At 34.2% G+C, this 23,886-nt stretch overlaps 1 protein-coding gene across 1 annotated transcript; it reads right to left on the reverse strand.

Moving 5' to 3' along the window:
• Positions 1–5,260: 5,260 nt before the first annotated feature.
• Positions 5,261–6,226, reverse strand: LOC114031594 (olfactory receptor 10AG1-like). Its single transcript, XM_027846726.1, has one exon. It carries the CDS (start codon positions 6,203–6,205, stop codon positions 5,261–5,263), a length of 945 nt encoding a protein of 314 aa, XP_027702527.1. The 5' UTR covers positions 6,206–6,226.
• Between the last annotated feature and the right edge of the window lie 17,660 nt (positions 6,227–23,886).

The raw sequence follows: 23,886 nt of genomic DNA on the forward strand, positions 1-23,886 counted from the left end.
TTTGTATTCATCTTTCTTACTTATCCTTACTTGTACATGATATTTAAAAATTGGGTTGGAAAGCTCTCTATGTCTATATCAATTTCTCCATTTTAAATTAATATATTAATGTATTTATGTAAGTATTTGTGCCTTTTCTTAGCCTCATAGTAACATTCATTTTTAAAATTATTTATTTTGCATATCTTTTTAATGAATAAAAAAATCTTTCTCTCCCTTGTTTAAAATAAAAACATAAGAACAGGAAAAAAAAACCAGAAGAACCTTATAATAAATATTCCTGTATTGGCCATGTTAATACACACACATACATATATACATACACATATGCATACTCACACATATATATCTATATACACATACATATATACATATATGTCTCAATCTGCACCTTGACACCATCACTTGTCACTTAGGAAGTGGGTAACATTTCCTTGAGAGTTCCCTGGAAACTTGGCTAGTCATTTTATTTTTCTTAAATATTTCAAAGTTGTTTTTGTTCACAATGCTACTGTTTAAAAGAAAAATACCTCCTGGTTCTGTTTACTTCAGTAAGCATTGTTTCATAAACATCTTCCCACTCTCTGAAACTATTTACTTCATTTCTTAGAACACAACACTACTCCATTAATTTCATGTACCTTAATTTGTTCAGGAATCATACAGATGTTGGTAATATCCACAAATACCAGTTCTATGCCACCCACCTCCCACATACTCAAAAAGAATGCCAACAAAGATATGCATGGATCTTTTCCTTAATCTCAAGAGTCTATAGACTTAGTGCTGACATTTCTGGATCAAAGAGAATATAAAATTTAGTAAGTTTTGGGGCAAAGTTCCAAATTACTTTCCAGAATAGCTGGACAAATTTACAACTTCATAAATAGTTCATTAATATTTCTATTTGCTACAGTTCCTGAAATAGTTTCATTTTTCTATTTTATCAACTTTACATTATGGTAGGTTTGAAGGAACACATGATAGAAACTTAATAAATGTTTATTGATTAAATTATGCAAACAACTCCAAAACTCATATATGTACCTTGAGTATCTCTACTTGAGTCCTTTATTGCATACTTGATAATATATTTCTCATTTTTATAGAGGCAGCTGTACATCACAATGGACAGTGCACTAGACCTGAAGTCAGAAAACCTGACTCAAGTCTGTCCTCATACTCCAGCTCTTTTACAACAGGCAAGTCACTGAGCCTCTATCTACCTCAGGTTCTTCAACCGTTAAATGAGGATAATAGTAGCACAGCTGTATGACTGTTGTGAGATGAAAATGAAATAATATTTGCAAAGCACTTTGTGTAGATTAAACACTATACATATGCTAACAATTATTATTTTGAACTGGATTTCCCATAAGCATTTAAAAATAAACTCCAAAATAATACTCAATTTTTTTTTTCTTAAACCTAGACCTCATCTCTGTATTCACTCTAATGTATACATCATCACAAATCATTTGTCAAATCTGACTTAAGCTCCAAAATCTGGCTCACAAGTGGCCTCTTGCTCTATATACATAGCCATTACTTTACTTCAATCCCTTATCACTTCTGATCTAAATTATTGTAATGGACTCCCAATTGGTTTCCATTCTTCAATTATACTTACTTAATAATCTTTTTCCCATGAAGTGGTTAAAGTGAGTTATTTTTTGTCCTAAAATACACGTCTAAACTTATAATTCCTTTGAAAAAGAAGTGTCAGTGGCTTGCTCTGCTTTGTAGGATAAAATTAAAACTCCTTTTTTTTAAAGTTTTAAGCATTTCATGCCAACCTTCCTCTTTGAGATTGTGTATCATTTTTCTTCATACACTTTCCTTTCCATCCACGCTGGCCTATCTGTTGTTCCATGCACATAAAGATTCTGCTATCACTTGTCCAGTCTATTTTCCATTCCTGGACTAATCTCCCTCCCTATTCATTTATACCTAAGATAATTTTTAGGTTCTCTAAAAGTTCAATTTGGTTATCTCCTTATACAAAACTCTATTTTCATCCCCATACTCATACCCACTTGCTGCTAACCTGCTACCCCAAAATTGTTTTTGGAACTTATCTTTTCAATGTCTTACCTTAAGCTTTTTGTGACCCATGCTGGAGGTGAGTGGTAAGTGGTACTTGTTAAGTGATGATGTCTATGTTGTAATATGCAGGACAAGGAGGGAGCATGGGTAGGTTAAAATAAAGATTCTTATTTAACTGAATTTCTGGTTTGAATACAATTTTGAGGAAAAAACCTCAATTTAATATTAACAACTTACCTGACTTTCTTTATTTCTTGGCATAACTGATAGAATGACACACATTCATTTTGTCTACTTGATACTAAATAACTTACAATATGTTTATTTTACTTCCTTTGACATTGGTTTCACAAAACTGATGATAATAAATTTTATCTTTATTTTCTGTTTTTTAAGATTTAATTAATATAACATATATCTCCATGGATCATTACCTAAAAGGTTTTCTGAGGATTTTACGTAATACTTAAACTTTAGTGAAATGTACTTATTGGCACAATGGGAGAGATGCCTTGGTAGAGTAAAGAGTTAACTATTCCTACCCAAGACTTGGTTTTCTCTATCTCTTATTTTATTATTGTCTGCTTTTTTTGTTTGTTTTTCATCTTACACTATGAAATCAGACATAAAAGGAAATGACTAATGAGATGATAACTATTCCATAAAATGTTTATAAAGTCTCATCATTGTCCTTTCACTATAAGCAAAAACATTGCTTGGTATATTCTCACCCTTCATATTGGTAGAGAATAAGTATTACTTACTGCATTTATGTCATCAGCATTTTATATTGTTAGAATGAAATAACTATTAATCAAATAGCTAATGCAGCCTATATTAAAAAGAAGAGCATTTGATTTTTTTATTCTAAATGTAAATATGAATTACAATAGAATGATTTTAAACAGGTATAAGGGAGGTGTTCCATAAAGTCTTTACTAATTCAATTTATCTGTGATTGTGTCAATACATGTACTGTGTCCGATGGTTTAGATCACATCTATCAATGCCGCCTTATATTTTGTGACTGTTTTATATAAAGAGGAGGGGGAGAAGAACAACAAAAAGAAGGACATGAAGTGGAACAAGAATGAGAAGAAAAACATGGACAACAAAAACAAGAAGAGGAAGAAAAGATTGGCAAAAGATGATGATGATGATGATGATGATGATGGTGGCGGTGGGCGTGGTGGGGGTGGTGGGGATGGTGGGGGTGGTGGTGTTGGGGGTTGGTGGTGGTGGTGGTAGTGGGGGTGGTGATGATGATGATAATTATGATGATATGCTGATCATATGGCAAGAGTGAAGGATAACAAAAGAATGACCATGAATAAGCTGAAAATAAATAGTAAGCAAGGTCAATGGAATAAGTTGATTATAGACCCTGCAACAACTTCTAGATGGACACTCCCAAGAATTGCAGCTGTTATTCACAAGTACTAAAATAGCCATCTTAATAATTAGAGGAAACATCTCTATCTGTGAGATCACATTCATTCCAGTATTTCACATATTTTTGTTGATATCCTTTTTTACTTATTGTGCGTGATTCTTTGACAGACGTTAGTACAACAGTACAATGAAAAGAATGGAATTTTCATCAAATTGTTGTTGTTGAGTCATTCAGTCACATCCAACTCTTCATGACCCCATGGACCATAATGTCTATGAGGTTTTCTTGGCAAAGATACTGGAATAATTTGTCATTTCCTTCTCCAGTGGATGAAAGGAAATGGAAGTCATGATAAAGGAAAACTAAAGCACAGAGTTTTGAGCATGATCAGTTTATTAGCAAGATTAGCAATTTCCAATAAATGGGAGACAAGTTTCCTCAGTAGACAGGAAATACGTTGACAGGCAGAGCAACTCTTCTATGGCATTTGCATAGTTATTATTTTTAAACAGAGATGTCTCACTTCTGATTGTTTGGTGCCATCTTACATCAGTTTTTCATCAAGTGGTCTAATATCCTCTGAAAACTCTTGAGGTAGGCAAACATCCTATGACCAGAATGACACACATCCCTTGGAAAGTACCATGGTTAGCCATTTCTGGTGACTGAGAGTAGGGTAGAGACTTGTGGTCTATATCTTAGCTCTAAGGAATGGGTTGAGAAGAACGTTTCTGGTTAGAAAAAACTGAGAAAAATGGAACCACAAATGATGCACTTGGAGTAGTTCATGATTCTTTACCAGTGGATTAGTTTATAATAGTCAGCTGATGGTATAACCTCAAAGTAAAAGCAAATATTTACATGACATAAAATAGTTATTTTCAATTTCTATTTGTTTACTGACTCAATCCCTTCTTTTTAGCTACATTCTAGAGTAGAAGAAAAGGACACTGGATATCTTAGTCTATGGTAAAAATGCCTTGAAGAGAGCTGTACAATACATGACCCATGAGCTCCATGTGGCCCATCATGAAACTGAATGCAATCTGAACCAAATTTAAATGTTATACACAATAAGTTAAAATAAAACATAAATGGCCTTGCTTTTTAAAACTAATTCAATAAACATCCTACAGGAATTCATAACTACATTTTAGGGGCCCTCATTTCTATTATTGTTTTATACCATTGTTTTTGAAGATCCGTAAATCACTTAAATTTTTAAAATTAGTTATTTAATAACAATATTTTGAGCAGAATTCATGAGATATTGTCAGTTTTCTAAGTTTTAAATATTGAAATATCTCTGTCAAACCCTGGATTATGTGGGTGATTATCTTAGTTCACCACTCCATTTATTTCAGAAGTATGAGATGTCATTGTTAGAATATAACTTTGCATTTTGATATAACATAGAAAGAGTTTACATAATGCTTAAAATGTGGAAGAAAGAAATAATGACCTTTGACTAAAACATTTTCAAGAGCATGTAGGAGAGACACTGAGATTTTTAATTCAATAGGGATTATTGTTCAATGATCTCAGTTGTGTGTGATTCTTTTTGACCCTATTTGTGGATTTTCTTGGCAAAGGTACTGGAGTGGTTTGCCATTTCTTTCTCTACTTCATTGTACAGATGAAGGAACTGAGGGAAACATGGTTAAGTGACTTACCCAGAGTCAGACAGCTAGTAAGCATCTGAGACTAGATTTGAGCACTGGTCTTCCTGACTCTAGGCCTGGCACTCTCTCCACTTTGCCATCTAGTTACCTTTCAATAGGAATGATGAGACAAATTAAAAGACAACAAAGGACTATAAGCTTAACTATTCTTTGTTCCTCCACATTTACATAGTAATTTTTTCAGTGCAGTAATGACATCCTTGTTCCTTAGAGTATATATTAGGGGGTTAAACATAGGAGTCAAAATTGTGTAGAAGAGAGAGAAGATTTTTTCATTTTTTGCAGAATGGCTAGACTTAGGCTGTAAATATGTAATAATTATAGACCCATAGAATAATCCAACAGCCATGACATGAGAAGAACAAGTAGAGAAGGCTTTGTACATTCCTGTTGCTGATGGGAGCTTTAGGATGATGGACATGATTTTTATGTAAGACCAGAGTATCAACAAAAATGGAACCATGACAAACAGCATAGCAACAGCATAGATAGAGAGTTCATTGAAAAAGGTATCCTTAGAAGCTACCCTCAGTAATGGGCGGAGATCACAGAAAACATGATTGAGTTTGTTAGAACCATAGAATGGTAAAGAGAAAATCTGGTATGTTTGTGCTATCTGGACTGGGATCCCAATGCTCCAGGAACCAGCCACTAGTTGAACACATAATTTATGGTTCATGATTAGAGGATAATAGAGAGGCTTACAAATGGCCACATAACGGTCATATGCCATTACACCAAGGAGTAAACATTCAGGGGCTCCCAGGATAAGGAGAAGTCCAAGTTGTATAGCACAGGCCACAAAAGATATATTTCTATTCTTAGTCCAAATATTTATCAGCATTCTGGGTAGAGTGACTGATGTGTAACATATTTCTAAGAAAGAAAAGTTTCCAAGAAAAAAATACATGGGAGTTTGGAGAGCTGGGTCCACTTTGGTTATTACAATGATGAGACCATTTCCTATCAGAATACTCAAGTAGATGACCAAAAATATTCCAAACAGAAACCCTTGAAGTTTAGGCTGGTCAGAAAATCCAAGGAGAATGAATTCCACCACAATAGTGAGATTTTCTCCTGCCATTTTTCTGTGTAGTCTATCTGTGGAAATTGTGAACGAAGGATGGGGAAGTCACTTCTCCTCTCTGGTACTCAATTTTCTTTCCTGTAGAGTATGAGATTTGGAAGATACTATTTTTTAAATTTTAATTATTGATATGCCATTTTAAGATACATCTTCAGAGTTTCAATGCACATTTATTTGATGTCTTCTTTTTAATTCAACAAAAAAATGTCAAGTTCCTATGGCAAATCAAAAATTACTGCCAATTCTATTTTTTTGGATGTGTTCTATCATCAATTTCATCTCAAATATAGGAATCCATGATTCTACAATATTTGGATTGTATGTGGAGGTAAGACTTTTTCTCCAGTGTAAAATTAATGTTAAATATTTAAAAAATAAAATTGTTATCACATGATACAATTTCACTTTATAATATCAAATTATCATAGGATTTCAAACTAGAAAGTCTTTAGGGAAAAGTTCAATTTAGACTGAAAGATATTAAATGATTTTTCAATCTTATCAACTAAAATATAATATTCCTTAGGATCCATTCCAACAGAATGAAAGCTTTTGAGTTTATGGTCCACTTATATTTAACTAGTTATGGAAGGGAAAAAAGGCAAAAAATAAAATCACTTTTGTCAATCAATTTTGACCTTAAAAAAATCCAGTTTTGTTATGGTAAAAATTTACTTATGACTTCCTGTCAAACTTTCAGCTCATCAAAATTCCATACATTTTTATAATACAATTTAGGTGCTATTTGCATTACTCGACATGTTTGTGTGCCTTGCCATATATAAGTGTGTACTTTACCTATAATGGGGATAAATCAGTATTTCTTTATAGTAATTAGAGGAATCAACTTGACTCCATGGCATATCCTGAATACTTAAGGACACAATTTTTTTAATTGAAAATCTGTCATTAGCTATTAATTAGTGGATAGTTAGGGCGATAGAAGGGAAGGCAGATTAGGGGAAGGGCTATTCCGAATGCATGATTTCTTGGGGTGGAAGGAAGAGAGAGATAGGGAGAAAATTTGGAATTCAAAATCTTGTGGAAGTAAATATTGAAAATAAATTAATTTTAAAAATTGTGGATAATTTAGTTTATTATTTTAACACATTTTAGAGGTGGTAACACATTAAGCCATAGTCAATGATATTTCATTTTTTTTCCAGGTCATTTCTAGTGTAAGAGCTCCAGGAGATAATGGAATATATAAGTATCTCAATTATAACAGAGGGTAAAGCTAGATTGTGCAGTGTCTAAAGAGTACGGAGTCAAGAAGGCATCCTTCTGAGTACAAATCTGGACTTAAATATTTACTATCTGTGTGACCCTGGGTAAATCACTGAACTCTGTTTGCCTCAGTTTCCTCATCTGTAAAATGAGCTGAGAAAGATATAACAAAGCACTTCAATATCTTTACCAATAAAAACCCAAGTAAGGTCATGAAGAGTTGGAGATGACTGAAAAATGACTAAATAGTAACAAAACAACAAAAGGTAAAAGAGAGGGCTAGAACTGGGTCAGTAGGCAAAGGAAGTTAGACCTTAGGGAATCTCTCCTGAGGGAGGCATTGTACAGTGAAGGAGGCAATGTGTTGCTGTACTAGATTCAGAATTGCATGCCCTAGAATGAGTTTCTGATTGAGTAACTCGCTATCTATGTGACCTTAAGAAATTTGTTCTTCCTTCAAAATGAGACGGTTGGATAGGATAATATTAAAGGTTTACACCATCTCTCAATCTATTGTGTTTTTTTTATGCGTAACAAGAGGACAGTAAATCTGTTGTTACTCAATTGCTTCAGTCATGTGTGACTCTTTGTGACCCCAATGGGCATTTTCTTCACAAAGACATTGGAATGGTTTGCTATTGTCTTCTGCATCTCATTTTACAAATGAGGAAACTGAGGCAAACGAGGTTAAGTCGTTTTCCCAAGGTCACACAGCTAGTAAGTGTTTTAGGCCAGATTTGAAATCAGGTCTTCCTGACTCCTGCCACAGGGCACCATCCATTCCACTTTCTAGCTGCCTCAGGAAGTCTTTGGAGTATAGGAATGGGACAAAAGGAGATGATGAAAGGAATGAGATAAAAAGAAAGCAGAAATGATTGTGTCTAAAAAGCAGATTTCTAAAAGTCTACCTTTGCTCCCAAGAATCTGTTTCCATTCAGGACTGCCTACGCCATGACTCCAGAATTTTCACATTCTCTGCTGCCACTGCTCATGCTTTCCTTCCCGCTCACCCATATCTTGTACTTCTTTCACTCTTGTAAGACACGGTGCAGGACAATCTTTTTGTGGCAGCACCAAATATCCAGTTCCAGACCTGGCTTTTTCATAATTAAGTTATGAGACTATGGGCAAAACAATTAGCAAGCTTTAGCCTTAGTTTCTGCAGATGTTAAATGATTATAATAATATCACCCAGAAGGATTATAAAGATCAAGTAAGATCTGGGTGGATTGTAATCCTAATGTTAAGCAGCCGTATTGCGTGACAGCCAAAATGCATTTTATATCATTTTAGGCTACTTTAATATAATGGCAGCTTCTTGGGAGAGATAGTACCAGTGTACTCTTTCCTCATCAGACCATATCTCAAATATTGCAATCCTGTCTGGACATGACATTTTAAGAAAGTCGTTCATAAACTGTATATAACCCAGAAAACAAACAGGAAGAAAAAGTGCTTTGAGTTTGTATACTATGAGGACTGAAGGGCCCAGATGTTATTTAGTTTGGAGAAAGGAAGATTCAGAATGAGAGGCTAAGATCATTCTATTCAAGTATTTGAAGTGCTAAAATGTGGAGCTGAGATTAGCCTTTTCTGTTTGGCCCCAAAGAACAGAACTAGGAATAAGGACAATGTGTGTATATAATAAAATCAATAACTAACTAACTAACTAAATGAATGAATGAATGTAAGTTTAGTAACTGAAAAATAAAATAAATTTGAAGGAAAAAATCATAAACTTTTCAACAATTGAAGTTTATCAAAGATGGAATTGGATGCCTGAAAAAGTTGTAGGTTTCCAGTCCTTGAAAACCTTCAAGCAGAGACAGGATGACTAATTTTGGGGTGCCTTGATGAGAATTCCATTCATGCATTGCTTGAACTAGATATCCACTGAGGAACCTACCAACTCAAATTTTACATTAACCTCTTTGTAAATCTCAAAGCAGGACATAAGTGTTAGCTAAAACAAAGAAATGGACATAATTAGGCTTCTGGGATTTTAGACTATGCCTTGATCACAAATAAGGGGTGATTGACCTGGGTAACTTTAATAACATGAATATATTTTAGGTTGTTTCTCTATAGAAAATGAACAATAATGTACTTAATGACTATTTCGCACTAAATGAAACATTGCATGTAGAAGCTCTGTGGAAAATGTTAAAATGAAAAATTATAATAAAGATCATACAAAACTTTCATAGCTTTATTACAGAACAGTGTAAACCTTAATGTAGTATATAAATGTTTAATAATAATGATAATAATAAAAGCTCAAGTACTACCCATCTCAATCTTAAATAATTTCTTCTCCTTTTCTGACCTATGATTTTCAGCTTTCTTATCTGTAAAAGAAGGGATAAGACAATATTTTTTTCTAAAGTCCTTTCAATGTTTGACATTCTATTATTCTGATAAACACATACTATTCAGGCATTTGTCATCATTATGACTGAATAAATCCATAGAATCAAGTTGACAGACAATAAATAAAAAATCATCAGATCATGCTTTTCATAACAACTGGAGATTTTTCAAAATTTGTTTTGTTTATTTTTGTTGCCCTGATGGGCAGAAGCTTTCCCGTGAGCTCCTCACCAATCCTTTCCTCAGTAATTTTTTGAAACTTTAAATGGTGAAGAAAGCTGCAGAAACAATGGGAACTAGACCAGTAGGCAGAATTAATTTCATTTTTTTTCATTTTTTTCCTTCAATCAACATAAAATCTGAATGAGGATCCTAGGACTTGACTGCTGTTTTTTGTGGCCAGAGCCAGTTGAAATAGTCATAATTGGACTTTTTTTTTCCTCCAGGGACCAAAAAGCCACCTAGAAAAGATTTGGGGCTTCCATGTCCTTAAGCAGGAATTTATAAGATTAAAGAAGACATTATGCCTGACAGTCCAGAATGCATGAAGAATGTTAACTATATTCAGTGACTTTTCAAGTGACAAGAATTTCTATAGGTTCAGGAACACAAATGGGCTTTGAACAATGTCTGTCCCTTATGTCTATCAATTATTATTTGAGACCTGTTGAATGGCTTGCAGTTATTAAGTATATCATTTGCCTGACTAACAACACAGCCACTTTTTGCTTTGTCATTTCAGTTTATGTCTTCAAAGTACTTTAGTCTTTAATTTGTTTAATTTATAAATGATACAAAACTAAAAGTTCCAACTGCCAAATTACTATGCCTGGTTCTTCTCATGTACTGGAGACTTTATCATAATTCCATGAATCTCTAAGTAAGGAACCTCAGATTGAGAGTTTATTGGGAGTTTAGAGAATGTTCAATCGCAAATATTAATAGAGTTAGGGAAATAGAAGTAAAGATAAGGAAATAGTTACCATTTTCCAATGGAAGGAAATCATACTCAGCATCTTCTTTCTCTGACGACTATATTAGAATTATAAAGAGATAGAGAGATAGAGGATATAGATATGTAAAAACATATTATTTTTGAATTTATCCCATTCATCTCCCCCACAAAAAAAATGCCATGAGAAAGAATTCAGTTGGTCAACCAGCTCCTAATTCTTGTTTTCAAAGCATTTGGAGGAGCTCCTTAAATAGATTTCTTTCTTTGTATTGTTCTGCTGTGTGGGAACATCTTCATTTCCAGTTTATTTTTGACTTTTTAATGAGATCTTCAGGCTCCAAGTCCAGTGAGCTCTGTAACAATTAGTGAACTAGTGTATGTGATATCATAGAGAGAGCCCTCAGAGGAGAATCTGGGGATTCAGCTCCTATCTTGATTCACGTGAGTCACTTTTTCTATGTGTGAAATGAGACTAATGATGCTCGTACTGCCAACTTCATGGTGTTCTTAGGAAAAGATTGAAATAACAAGCCAGAAGAGCTATACACTTTTCTTCTGGGTAGTATATCTGTGGAAGATAGGATTTGACTCTCAGATCTTAGGCCCGGGAGCTTAGCTATAGAAATAAATACATCAAAAATAAATGCAGCAAAGAATCATGAGGTAGTAACAGGAAACCTGTATTAAAAGTCGGAGGATGTGACTGTCATAGCTCAATAGCTGTGGAATTTGACAAGATGGGGTGACCAAATAAATAAAATTGAGGAAGACCTGAGTTTGAATATTTATTCATACTCTTCTTTTCTAACTATTTAACTTTAAATATTTAACTCATGTCAGACTCAGTTTCCTCATTTGCAAAACAAATTAAATAATAGAATCTACCTCATAGGTTTGGAATAAGGATCAAATGTAAGAACATATATACAATACTTTACAACTTCAAGACTAAATTATTCTGGGGCAGCTAGATGGTGCAATGGATAGAGTACTGGCCCCGGGATCAGTAAGACCTGAATTCAAATCTGGCATCAGACACTTGACACTTACTATGTGTGACCCTGGGCAAATAACTTAACTCTGATTACCTCACCAAAAAAAAAAAAAGACTAAATTATGCTGCTGTTGTTGTTACTACTTGGTTGGTTGTCATCCTTTGTTTTCCTAGAGAACCAATACCCTTTGATTCAACAATACCACCACTAGGGTTTTATCCCAAAGAGATTATAAAAAAGGGGGAAAGGGCCCATATGTACAAAAAATATGTATAGCAGCTCTTTTTGTGTTGGTAAAGAATTCAAAATTGGAGGAAGATGCTCATCAGTTGGGGAAGGGCTGAACAAATTATGGTATTCAAATGAAATAGAATAGTATTGTTCTATAAGAATGATAAGCAGGCAGATTTCAGAAAAACCCAGAAAGAGTTACATGAATTGATGCTGTGTCAAGTGAGAAGAACCTGGAGAACAGTAATAGCAACCTGGAGTATGACTGACTTTGATACACTTAACTCTTCCCAGAAATACTATGATTCAAGATAATTCCAAAAAACTCATGATAGAAAATGCTATTCACATCTAAAGAAAGAACTATGGAGTCTGAGTGCTGATTGGAGCATACTATTTTCACTACTTTTTTTTTTTTGGTTTTGGATTTTTTTTTGTTTTGTTCTGTTTTATTTTTCTTTCTCGTGGTTTTTCCATTTTGTTCTGATTCTTCTATCACAGCATGACTAATATGGGAATATGTTTAACATGATTGTACATCTATAACCTATACCAGATCATTTGCTGTCTTGAGGAGGTGGTGGAAATGAAAAGAGGGAGAAAAATTTGGAACTTAAAATCTTATAGAAATAAATATTGAAAACTAACTTTACATGTAATTGAAGAAAATCAAATACTATTAAGTGCAAAAATATTGACAGTTCTACCAAAATAAATTCACTTATTGAGTGCCATACTTATCAAGTTACATATATGCATATATGAATTTATACATATGTGTATATATACATATATGTGTGTATATGTCAGTGTGTATATGTGTGGATAGATAGATAGTCATTAAATAAATTATTTGGGTGGGTGGGGCCAAGATGGCAGAGTAATTACAGGAACTTGACTAAACTATTACAAATTCCTCTCCAAAAACTTTAAAATTATGCCTCAAAATGAATGCTAAAGGGAGCAGTTAGGTGACACATTGGATAGAGCACTGGACCCGGAGTCAGGAGGATCTGAGTTCAAATCCAGCCTCAGACACATAACACTCACTAGCTGTGTGACCCTGGTCAAGTCACTTAACCCTGATTACTTCACCCCCCAAAAAAAGAAAAAGAATAATAGAAACAACAAAAAGTAGGGTGAAACAATTTTCAAGCCAAAAATAACTTACAAGATCTGCAGCTAAGGTCTGTCTTACTGGGCTGTGGGTGGAGCACAGTCCCTCAGGGTCTATGTAAGCCCAGTCCATGACCTGCCAAGTCAGTAGCAGGCCTTGGAGGTACTGAATGTTCTGGGGCTTCTGGAGCTCTCAGCCTACAGATGGAAAGGGGGTTGGACAACTGGCCAGAAAGAGATTCGAGAAGACCCTTAGCTGCTGCTGCTGGGTGTAGGTTCCTGCTCATAGTGCCAAGGTGAAGAAGAGTACTAGAGTAATATAGCTTGTAACCACCAGGAAGCAGGACTACATAACAGTTCCAGGGCAGAAAACAGTGCTTGTCATAGCTCACAGATTGGCACACAGGCTAGGAGAGTAGTGACCACACTTTTTGTTAGATCATATCACCTTGGAGGAACTGAAAACTTATAGATTCCTCTAAATCTAGTTCTGAAAACAACAGTGTGGAAAATCTGAAGCTTAGAACAGTGCCCTCTCCACCCTGGGATAAGAGCCTAACATTAAAATAGAGTTAAACTTTAAGAAGTGGTTAGAAAAATTAGCAAACACAAACGTACTTAACCATAGAAAGTTACTATGGTGGCAAGAAAGATCAAAGCACAAACTCAGAAGAAGAAACTGAAATCAAAGTAGCTCTATGCAAAACCTCTTAGAAAAATGTAAATATGTCTCAGGATCTAAAAGAACTTCCAGAGGAGTTTGAAAGGATTTTAAAAACCTAACGAGAGAGATAGCAGAAACATTAGAAAAAGAAGTTAGAATTATTCAAGAAAATCATGAAAAAAAATATCAACAACTTGGTAAAGAAGGTATAAAAATTATTGAAGAAAATAACACCTTAAAAAACAAAATAGGCCAAATGGTAAAAGAGGCACAAAAATCTACTGAAGAAAATAACTACTGAAAAAAAGGTACAAAACTCACTGGAGAAAATAATTTCTTAAAATTATGATTGATAAGTGGAAGCTAATGATTTCATGAGACAACAAGAAAGAACGAATAGTCAAAAAAAAACAAAAAAATGAAAATATGAAATTGGCCATTGGGAAAAAAAACAACAGATCTTGAAAATAGCTGGAGGAAATATAATTTAATAATTAGTAGAGTACCTAAAAGCCATTATCAAAAAAAGCTTAGATGTCTTGTTTGTTTTTTTAATTTAATTTAATTTTTACTAATTTATTTTGATTTCTCAATAATCACTTCCACATGCTTTTGAATTTAAAGTTTTTCTCCCCCTTCCTCCCCAACCCTCTCCCCAACATGGCTCACAATCTGACATAGGCTATACATTTACATTCCTATTAAACATATTTACACATTAGTGATGTTATAAGCAAAAATTAAAACCAATAGGAGGAACCATCAGAAAGAGGAAACAAAAGTCAACTTAAGAGGAAAAAAAATCACAATTCAACTTCCATAGTTCTTTCTTTGAATGTGGATAGCATTTTCCATCAAGAGGCCTCTGGAGATGTCTTAGATTCTTGCAATGCTGGGAAGAGTTAAGGTTATCACTATTAGTCATCACACACTGTGGCTGTTATTATGTACAACATTCTCTTGGTTGTGCTCACTTAACTCACCATCAGACCATACAAGTCTTTCCAGGTTTTTCTGAAGTCAGGCTGTTCATCATTTCTTATAGCACAATAATATTCCAATACTTTCATGTACCACAACTTGCTCAGACATTCCCCAACTTATGGGCATCCTCTCAATTTCCAATTCTTTGCCACCACAGAAAGAGCTGCTATGAATACTTTTGTACATGTAGGTCCTTTTCCCATTTGTGTGATATCCTTGGGATATAGCCCTAGAAGTGCTATTGCTGGGTCAAAGAGTATGCACGTTTTTATAGCTCTTTGGGCATAGTTCCAAATTGCTCTCCAAAATGGTTGGATAATTTCATAACTCCACCAACAATGCATTAGTGTCCCAATTTTCCCACATCTTCTCCAACATTGATCATTTTCCTGTTTTGTCTTGTTGGCCAATCTGATAGGTGTGATGTGGTACCTCAGAGTTGTTTTGATTTGCATTTCTCTAATCAAAAGTGATTTAGAGCAATTTTTCATATGACTATAGATGACTTTAATTTCTTCATCTGGGAACTGTCTGTTCATGTCCTTTGACCATTTATCAATCGGGGAATGGCTTGCATTCTTATAAATTTGACTTAATTCTCTATGTATTTTAGAAATGAGGCCTTTTTCAGAGAGATTGGTTGTAGCCTAGGTAGCTTGAGGGATTAACAGGAAAGGCCCCTCTTACCTAGGGGAAGGGGAGCAGTAAGGAATGGGAGGCATCCAAACCCGCCAATAGAAAGACCCACTTTAGCACACCAGAAGGAGATCCTGGTGCCTCAGCATTCTACAGCAAACAGGTCACCCAGTGCCTCAGCAAAAATAAGAGAAGCAGCACTACAAAAGACCCCAGGCAGATAAACACACTGCAGCACCCATCTGAAAGGAGCTGTAGAAAGCTAAAGGAAAGGAAAAGCAGGCAACCAAGAATTACCCAAAAGTTCCAGCCTTGCTTATTCCAGCCCAATATCAGGTAAGTGTCCAGAACCTTGCAGCCTCCAATTGCCAACATAAGAGGGCCCAGCACACAAAGCCAGTGACCAAGGCATAGGCTTCGAACACAAGAAACTTGGGTCAGTACTCTGTGCTCCCCAGAAGGAGAGCTCAATCTCTTTAAAAGAAAAGTGCCATAGATTCATATTATGAGAAGAGTGGAGATCAAGACAGAAATTCTGAAGAGGACAACATTGTCAACAAACCCATATCTGCAACATCAAAAGGGAATGTGAGCTGGTCTAAAGCCCCAAAAGAAGGATGTACAAAAACTAACAGAAGACAACAAATTGTTAAAAATTAGAATTGAACAAATAGAAACTAATGACTCCATGAGAGAGCAAGAATCAGTCAAACAGAAACAAAAAAGTTAAAAAATATGTGAAAACATAAAATACCTCATGGGTAAAACAACTGACCTGGAAAATTGATCCAGGAAACACAATTTAAAAATTATTGGTATACCTGAAAATTGTGATTAAAAAACAGGCTGAACAGTATCTTTCAGGAAATCATAAAGGCAAACTGCCCTGAAATCCTAGAACCAGAAGGTAAAATAACCATAGAAAGAATACACTGCTCACTGCCTGAAAGAGATCCCAAACTGAAAACACCAAGAAATACAACAGCCAAATTCCAAAATTACCAGATCAAAGAGAAAATACTGCAAGCAGGGAGAAAGAAACAATTTAAATATCATGGAACCACAGTCAGGATTACACAGGACCATGCAGCTTCTATATTAAAAGACCGTAGGGTGTGGAACATGATATTCCGTAAGGCAAAGGAGCTTGGATTTCAGCCAAATATTTCAGCCAAGTATCAACTACCCAGCAAGAATGAGCATGATCTTTCAGGGGAGGAGATGGATATTCAATGAAATAGGGGACTTCCAAACCTTCCTGATAAAAAGACCAGAGCTCAACAAAAAATTCAATCTTCAAGTACAAGATTCAAGAGAGACATAAAAAGGTAAATGGGACAGAAAGATACATTATGTTGCTAATAAGGGCAAAATGTTTACATCCCTACAAGGAAAGATGACACTTTCAACTCTTGAGAACTGTATTGTTATTACACCATGTTGAAGGAGAATACATTAAAGGGGATGGATATAAGTTGACATTGATGTAATGATAAAAAAAAAGAAAACTAATCAAGTGGGTTAAATGGATCCAAGCAAGTGGATTAGTCTGATCTAAGAAAATGTACTAAGAAAGGAGGAGGCAGACAAGGGTAAATTACATTACAGGAAAAGACACAAAAACCTATTACAGCAGAGAAAGAAGGGAGGGGGATGAGCATTGTTTGAACGTTAGTCACCTCAGATTTGGCTCAACAAGGGAATAACATAACCAGTTAGGTATAGAAATCTAACTTGCCCTATAGGCAGTAGGAGGGAAAAGGGGAAAGAAAAGGGAGGGGGGATAGAAGGGAGGGAAGAAGCAGTAAGGGTAAAGGGGAAGAAAAAGGAAAGGGATAATAGAAGGGAGGTGGGACTGAAGGAGGCAGTGGTCAAAAGCAAAACACTAGTGAGTGGGAAAAAGGAGAAAGGAGAAAGAAAAGCATAAACAGGGGGACAAAAAGGTGGAGAAAAAGACACAGATAGGAATCATAACTGTGAATGGGAATGGGAAGGACTCTCCCATAAAACAGAAGGGGATAGAAGAATGGATTTAAAACCATAATCCTACAATATGTTGTTTACAGTAAACACATTTGAAACAGAGGGACACACACAGGGTAAAGGCAAAAGGTGGGAGCAGAATATATTATGCTTCAGCTGAAGTAAAAAAAAAAAAGCAGGGGTAGCAATCCTGATCTCAGACAAAGCAAAAGCAAAAATAGATCTTATCAAAAGAGATACAGAAGGACACTACATCCTGCTAAAAGGCACCATAGACAATGAAGTAATGTCATTACTAAACATACATTCACCAAATGGTATAACATCCAGATTCTTAGAGGAGAAGTTCAGGGAGTTACAGGAAGAAATAGACAGCAAAACTATACTAGTGGAGGACCTCAACCTCCCCCTCTCTGAACTAGATAAATCTAATCACAAAATAAACAAGAAAGAAGTTAAGGAGCTAAATAGAACATTAGAAAAGTTAGATATGATAGACCTGTGGAGAAAACTGAATGGGCATATATCTTTTTCTAGAAGTTCATGGCACATACACAAAAATTGACCATGTACTAAGGCATAAAAACCTCACAATCCAATGCAGAAAGGCAGAAATATTAAATGCATCCTTTTCAGATCATGATGCAATAAAGATTATATGTACTAAAGGACCATGGAAACATAGACTAAAAATAATTGGAAACTAAATAATCTAATCCTAAAAAATGATTGGGTCAAACAACAAATCATAGAAACAATCAATAACTTCATTCAAGAGAATGACAATAATGAGACAACATACCAAAACTTATGGGATGCAGCAAAAACAATTCTTAGGGGAAGTTTTATATCTCTAAATGCTTACATAAATAAACTAGAAAAAGAGGCGATCAATGAATTGGGCATACAACTAAAAAAACTAGAAAAAGAACAAATTAAAAATCCTCAATTAAACACCAATTGGAAATATTGAAAACTAAAGTAAAAATTAAGAAAATTGAAATTAAGAAAACTATTGAACTAATAAATAAAGCTAAGAGCTGGTTTTATGAAAAAAAAAACAACAAAATATATAAACCTTGGGTTAATTTAATTAAAAAAAAGAAAGAAGAAAACCAAATTGGTAGTATCAAGAATGAAAACGGTGAAGCTACCACCAAGGAAAAGGGAATTAAAACAATAGTTAGGAATTATTTTGCCCAACTATATGCTAACAAATTTGACAATATTAGCAAAATGGATACCTATTTACACAAAAATAAATTTTCCACATTAACAGAAGAGGAAGTAAAATACTCAAATAACTCCATCTCAGAAAAAGAAATCGAACAATCATTGATGAACTCCCTAGGAAAAAATTTTCTAGGGCCATATGGATTTACATGTGAATTCTATCAAACATTTAAAAAATAATAAATTCCAATGTTATATAGAATATTTGGGAAAATAGGTGAAAAAGGAGTCTCACCAAATTCTTTTTATGATATAAATATGGTGCTAATACCTAAACCAGGAAGAGTCAAAACAGAGAAAGAAAATTATAGACCAAGTTCTCTAATGAATATAGATGCAAAAATTTAAAAAAAATATTAGCAGATAGATTACAGCAACTTATCACAAGAATAATACACTATGACCAGGTAGGATTTATACCAGGAATGCAGGGCTGGTTCACTATTAGGAAAACTACCAGCATAATTGATTATATCAACACCAAAACCAACAGAAACCACACAATCATCTCAATAGATGCGGAAAAGCTTTTGACAAAATACAACACCCATTCCTATTAAAAACACTAGAATGCATAGGTATAAATGGAGTCTTCCTTAAAATAATAAATAACATCTATCTAAAACCTTCAACAAGCATAATATGTAATGGGGACAAGCTAGAAGTATTTTCAATAAGATCAGGTGTGAAACAAGGATGTCCATTCTCACCATTGTTATTCAATATCATACTGGAAACATTAGCTGTAGTAATAAGAGAAGAAAAATAATTTGAAGGTATTAGAATAGGCATAGAAGAAGCAAAGCTATCACTCTTTGCAGTTGACAAGATGATAGACATCATGTATCAAAAATTATCAAGGAAAACTGCCCAGATATCTTAGAACCACATGACAAAATAAAAATAGAAAGAATCCACTTATCATCTCCTGAAAGAGATTCCAAAATAAAAACTACCAGGAATATTATAGTCATATTCCAGAGCTCCCAGGTAGAAGAGAAAAACTTTGCAAGCAGCCTGAATGAAACCATTCAAATATAATGAAGGCAGTCAGGATTACACAAGATTTACTGACTACCACTTTAAAGTAGTGGAAGGCTCAGAATATGTTACTATGGGAGGTAAAAGAGCAGGGATTACAACCAAGAATAACATACCCAGCAAAACCAAATATAATGCTTCAGGGGGAAAATTGACATTTAATGAAACTGAGGATGTTCAGGCATTCCAGATGAAAAGACCAGTGCAGAATAGAAAATCTGACTTTCAAATATAAGAATCAAGAGAAGCACAAAATGATAAACAGGAAAGAGATATCAGAAGAGATTCAAAAAGTTTACCTATTTGCATTTCTAAATGGGAAAATGATATTTGCAACTCCTAAGAACTTTATTATTATTAGGTCAGTTAGAAGGAATATATAATGAGGACATGAATATGAGTTGACTGTGTAGGGATGATATTAAAAAAAATAAAATTAAGGAGTGATAAAGAGGAATGTACTGAGAGAAGGAGGAAGGGAGAGTTAGAATGAGGTAAATTATCTCACATAAAAGATGTGCAAAAAAGGTTTTACATTGGATGGTGAAATGTGGGAATGATGGGAACAGCTTGAACCTTACTCTCATAAGAATTGGATCAAAGAAGAAATAACATGCAAACCCAGTCGAGTATAGAAATTTTTCTTAATGTATAGGTTGAGGTAGAGGTATAAGAGAAGGGACAACTGATATAAGGAAGAGCAGATTGTGGGTGCTCATAAACAAAATACTTTTGAAGAGGGATAGTGTGAAAGGAAAGAGAGAAATAAGCAAAAGCAGGAAATCATCCTACATAGTAATAACAATGTTGTACATTGATAAAATGTGGATCACTTAGCTATTTTCAACAATACAATGTCCCAAGACCTTTGGGAAGGACTTTTGTTCAAAAATGCTATCTGCCTGCAAAGAAAGAACTGATGGAGTCTGAATTCTGATTGAAGCATACTTTTTTAAACTTTCTTTATTATTCTTTTTTTTTCTGGTTCCATTTTCTTTTGCAACAGGGTCAATATGTATACATTTTGCATTACTGTACTTAAATAATCTATATCAAATTGCTTGCCTTTTTAAGGACTGAGATGGTGAGGGTGGGAGAGAATTCATAATTTAAAATTTTAAAAAATGGTAATTTTTTTTTATCTACATGTAATGGAGAAAAATAAACCATTCCTGAATCAATTCCTTGTGATGGAAGGGCTTGTGTAGTTCAGTGAATTTATGAGCTATACTATGTAGGGTTACCCAAGACAGATAGGCCACAGTGGAGAGTTTTGACAAAAGATGATTCATTGGAGAATGAAACAGTAAATCACTCCAATATATTTCACAAGAAAGCACCATGAACACTACTGAAATGATAAAAGCTAGGACACTGGAAGATCAACCCCTCAGTTGGTAGGAATCCAACAAGCTATTGGGGAAGAACAGAGAATAAGCACAAATAGGTCCAGTACTAATGAAGGAACTGGGACAAACCAAAAAGGAAGCTCAGCTGTGGATGTGTCTGCTGACAAAAGGAAAGTCTGATCCTGTAAAGATCAATTTTACATTTTGCACAGTAATCTGGAATGTGAGACCTATTAATCACTTAATCTATTAATCTATTAAGTGATATATAAACAAAACAAACTCTCTAAATGGCATAAGATAATAGAATAAACTTTTCCATCACACTATGTGCCCCATCAACCTCACCTTTGGGAGATCTTATTACCTAGCAAGATCCAAGCAATCTTGGTTTTCAAATCTCATCAATCCTTTTTTTCCCTGGTAATTTGAAAGTTACAACCATTATCTCCAAAGCCTCTATTTAAGGAGGGAGGCCCAGGAGACTCATCTCTTCATTTCCCATGTGGCTACACTTAAAATTAATTTAGGATTCTCTGTCATGCCCTCTTACCAGGTACTTTCTTCCTTCCCACTTTCCACACTGCTTTTCAGCATCTTTTTTGTATTTCTTCTTTCCCAGCTTAGATTGTAAATTCCTTAAGACCAGAGACTCTATCTTTTTCATATTTATATTTGAATCCCTAGAGCTTAGTACAATGCCTGTCACAGACTAAGCACTTAAGAAATGATTGCTGTTAATGATAGACTACTCTCAAGTGTATCGATGTAGACAATTTTATTTTCATTTTTAAATAGAAGCAATAATTATGGATACAATATTTGTTTTGATTACATTGAAACAAAAATAACACTGTCCAGTTAAAATAAATTTATACATGAATTGAGAAAAATATATATAATATCTATGCAACATGTTACATGTAAAAACTTCATAAAGTTCTTATGAAATTGCTTAAAATAGTAGTGGTATCATTCAGTCTATATGATAGAAGTGAACAAAGGATAAGTGTACATATATGTATGTATGTATATATATATGTGTATGTGGGTATATAATATGTGTGAAAATATAAGATTATGCATGCACCTACATTACATATATGTATACTTGTTATATATGTACATATATGTGCCTATCTGTGAATGTTCATGTGTGTATATGTATATACATATTTAATTTTAAATATAGAAAACACATTTTTATAATCATATGAAAACATGTTCAACTTCTCTAAAAATAAAGAAAAATACAAGTTAAAATAACTATTAAGTTCTGCATCATAGTGTCAGAAATAAACACATTTATTTCAAATATTCATTGATATGCACATGTTGTCTTCCCACATGAGATATCTGGTAATATTTTGCTTCATTTTTTTTCTATTCTAGCACCTACCATAGAAGTCAACATATACTAATTGCATAAAAAATATTATTGATTAATTGACAAACTATAGTTGAGAAATATAGTCCTGTCTTTTCATTATGTATCCAAAGTGTTAAGTATGAGCTTCAGTAGTTTGTTTCTAATGAATAGTCTGAAACAATTTATTTAAGTATTGATTTATTTGATCTCCTTGCTGTCCAAGGAATACTCAAAAGTCTTTTCCAGCACCACAATTCAAAAGTGTTGATTTTGTGGCACTCAGTTTTCCGTATAGTTCAACTCTCACAGCCATACATTGCTATTGATTGGGGGGGAGTGGGAGTATAGCTTTGACATATGGACATTTGTTGGTAATGTCATGTCTTTGCCTTTTAGTATGCTGTTTAGATTTTCCATAGCTTTCCTTCCTAGCAGCAAGCATCATTTATTTTCTTGGCTGCAGTCACTGTCTTCAGTGATCTTTGAGGCCAAGAATATTCAATCTAACACTGTTTCCATTTTTTCTCCCTTTAGGGAAAAAAATCCAGGAAGCGATGGAAGCAGTTGACATGATTTTAGTTTGGGGAGGGGGAAGACTACTGGGCTTATCAATATAACTAAGAGCTGGGCAATTTAATTAGATAGTGAAGAGAACAATAATGTTAGGTATTTTCTGTGTTCTAAGAATTGAACCTTACTCTCATAAGAATTGGATCAAAGAAGCAATAACTTACAAACCCAGTCAAGTATAGAAATTTATCTTAATGCATAGGTTGAGGGAGAGGTATGAGAAGGGACAGCTGATATAAGGAAGAGCATATTGTGGGTTTTCAGAAACAAAACACTTTTGAGGAGGAATAGCATGAAAGGAAAGAATCACCAGGATTCAAATAGCAACAACAGCATCAAATTGCAGCCCTTGCTCACAAGTTCACATTCTAATTGGGGAAAAAACTCATAAAAATTACTATTAGGAGAGATGACAAGGCTTAGGGTACCATACCATCAGTAAGTCTATGTCCTGTCCATGAACAGGAGTCTAAAATGTATAGAGTTAGTAAAAAAAAGTAAGTACTAGAAGATATTACAATACAGCAGCAAAATATGTGGTCATACCTGAGGATGCTCAAACTCATTTACACTTTTTCTTCTTAATTTTCCTTGACTTATTGACTGCCACCCTAAGAGACATGAATCTTGAGGTTCAGTTTATATTCACCACTATCCCACAATTAATCCATTAAATCATGATTGATCAATCAATTAAATTTTGACTCTCTTTTAGTAGAGTAGAAGGCAGAAAAGTGGTGTCATGAGATAGGTATAGGTACATATGAAAATAAGAAGTAGCATGTATATACCACCTTAACATTTATAAGGTATTAAATATGTTATTTCATATATCTGTAAAATAATTATATCATATAAGTGCTCTTATTATCCCTACTTTATATAGTAAAGGAAAATGGCACTGAGATACCTTAAGTGACTTACCTAGGATCACACATCTAATAAGTGTCCAAGG

This window comes from Vombatus ursinus, unplaced genomic scaffold (assembly GCF_900497805.2).
Source record: "Vombatus ursinus unplaced genomic scaffold, bare-nosed wombat genome assembly UNPS02015184.1, whole genome shotgun sequence".
NCBI lineage: Eukaryota > Metazoa > Chordata > Mammalia > Diprotodontia > Vombatidae > Vombatus > Vombatus ursinus.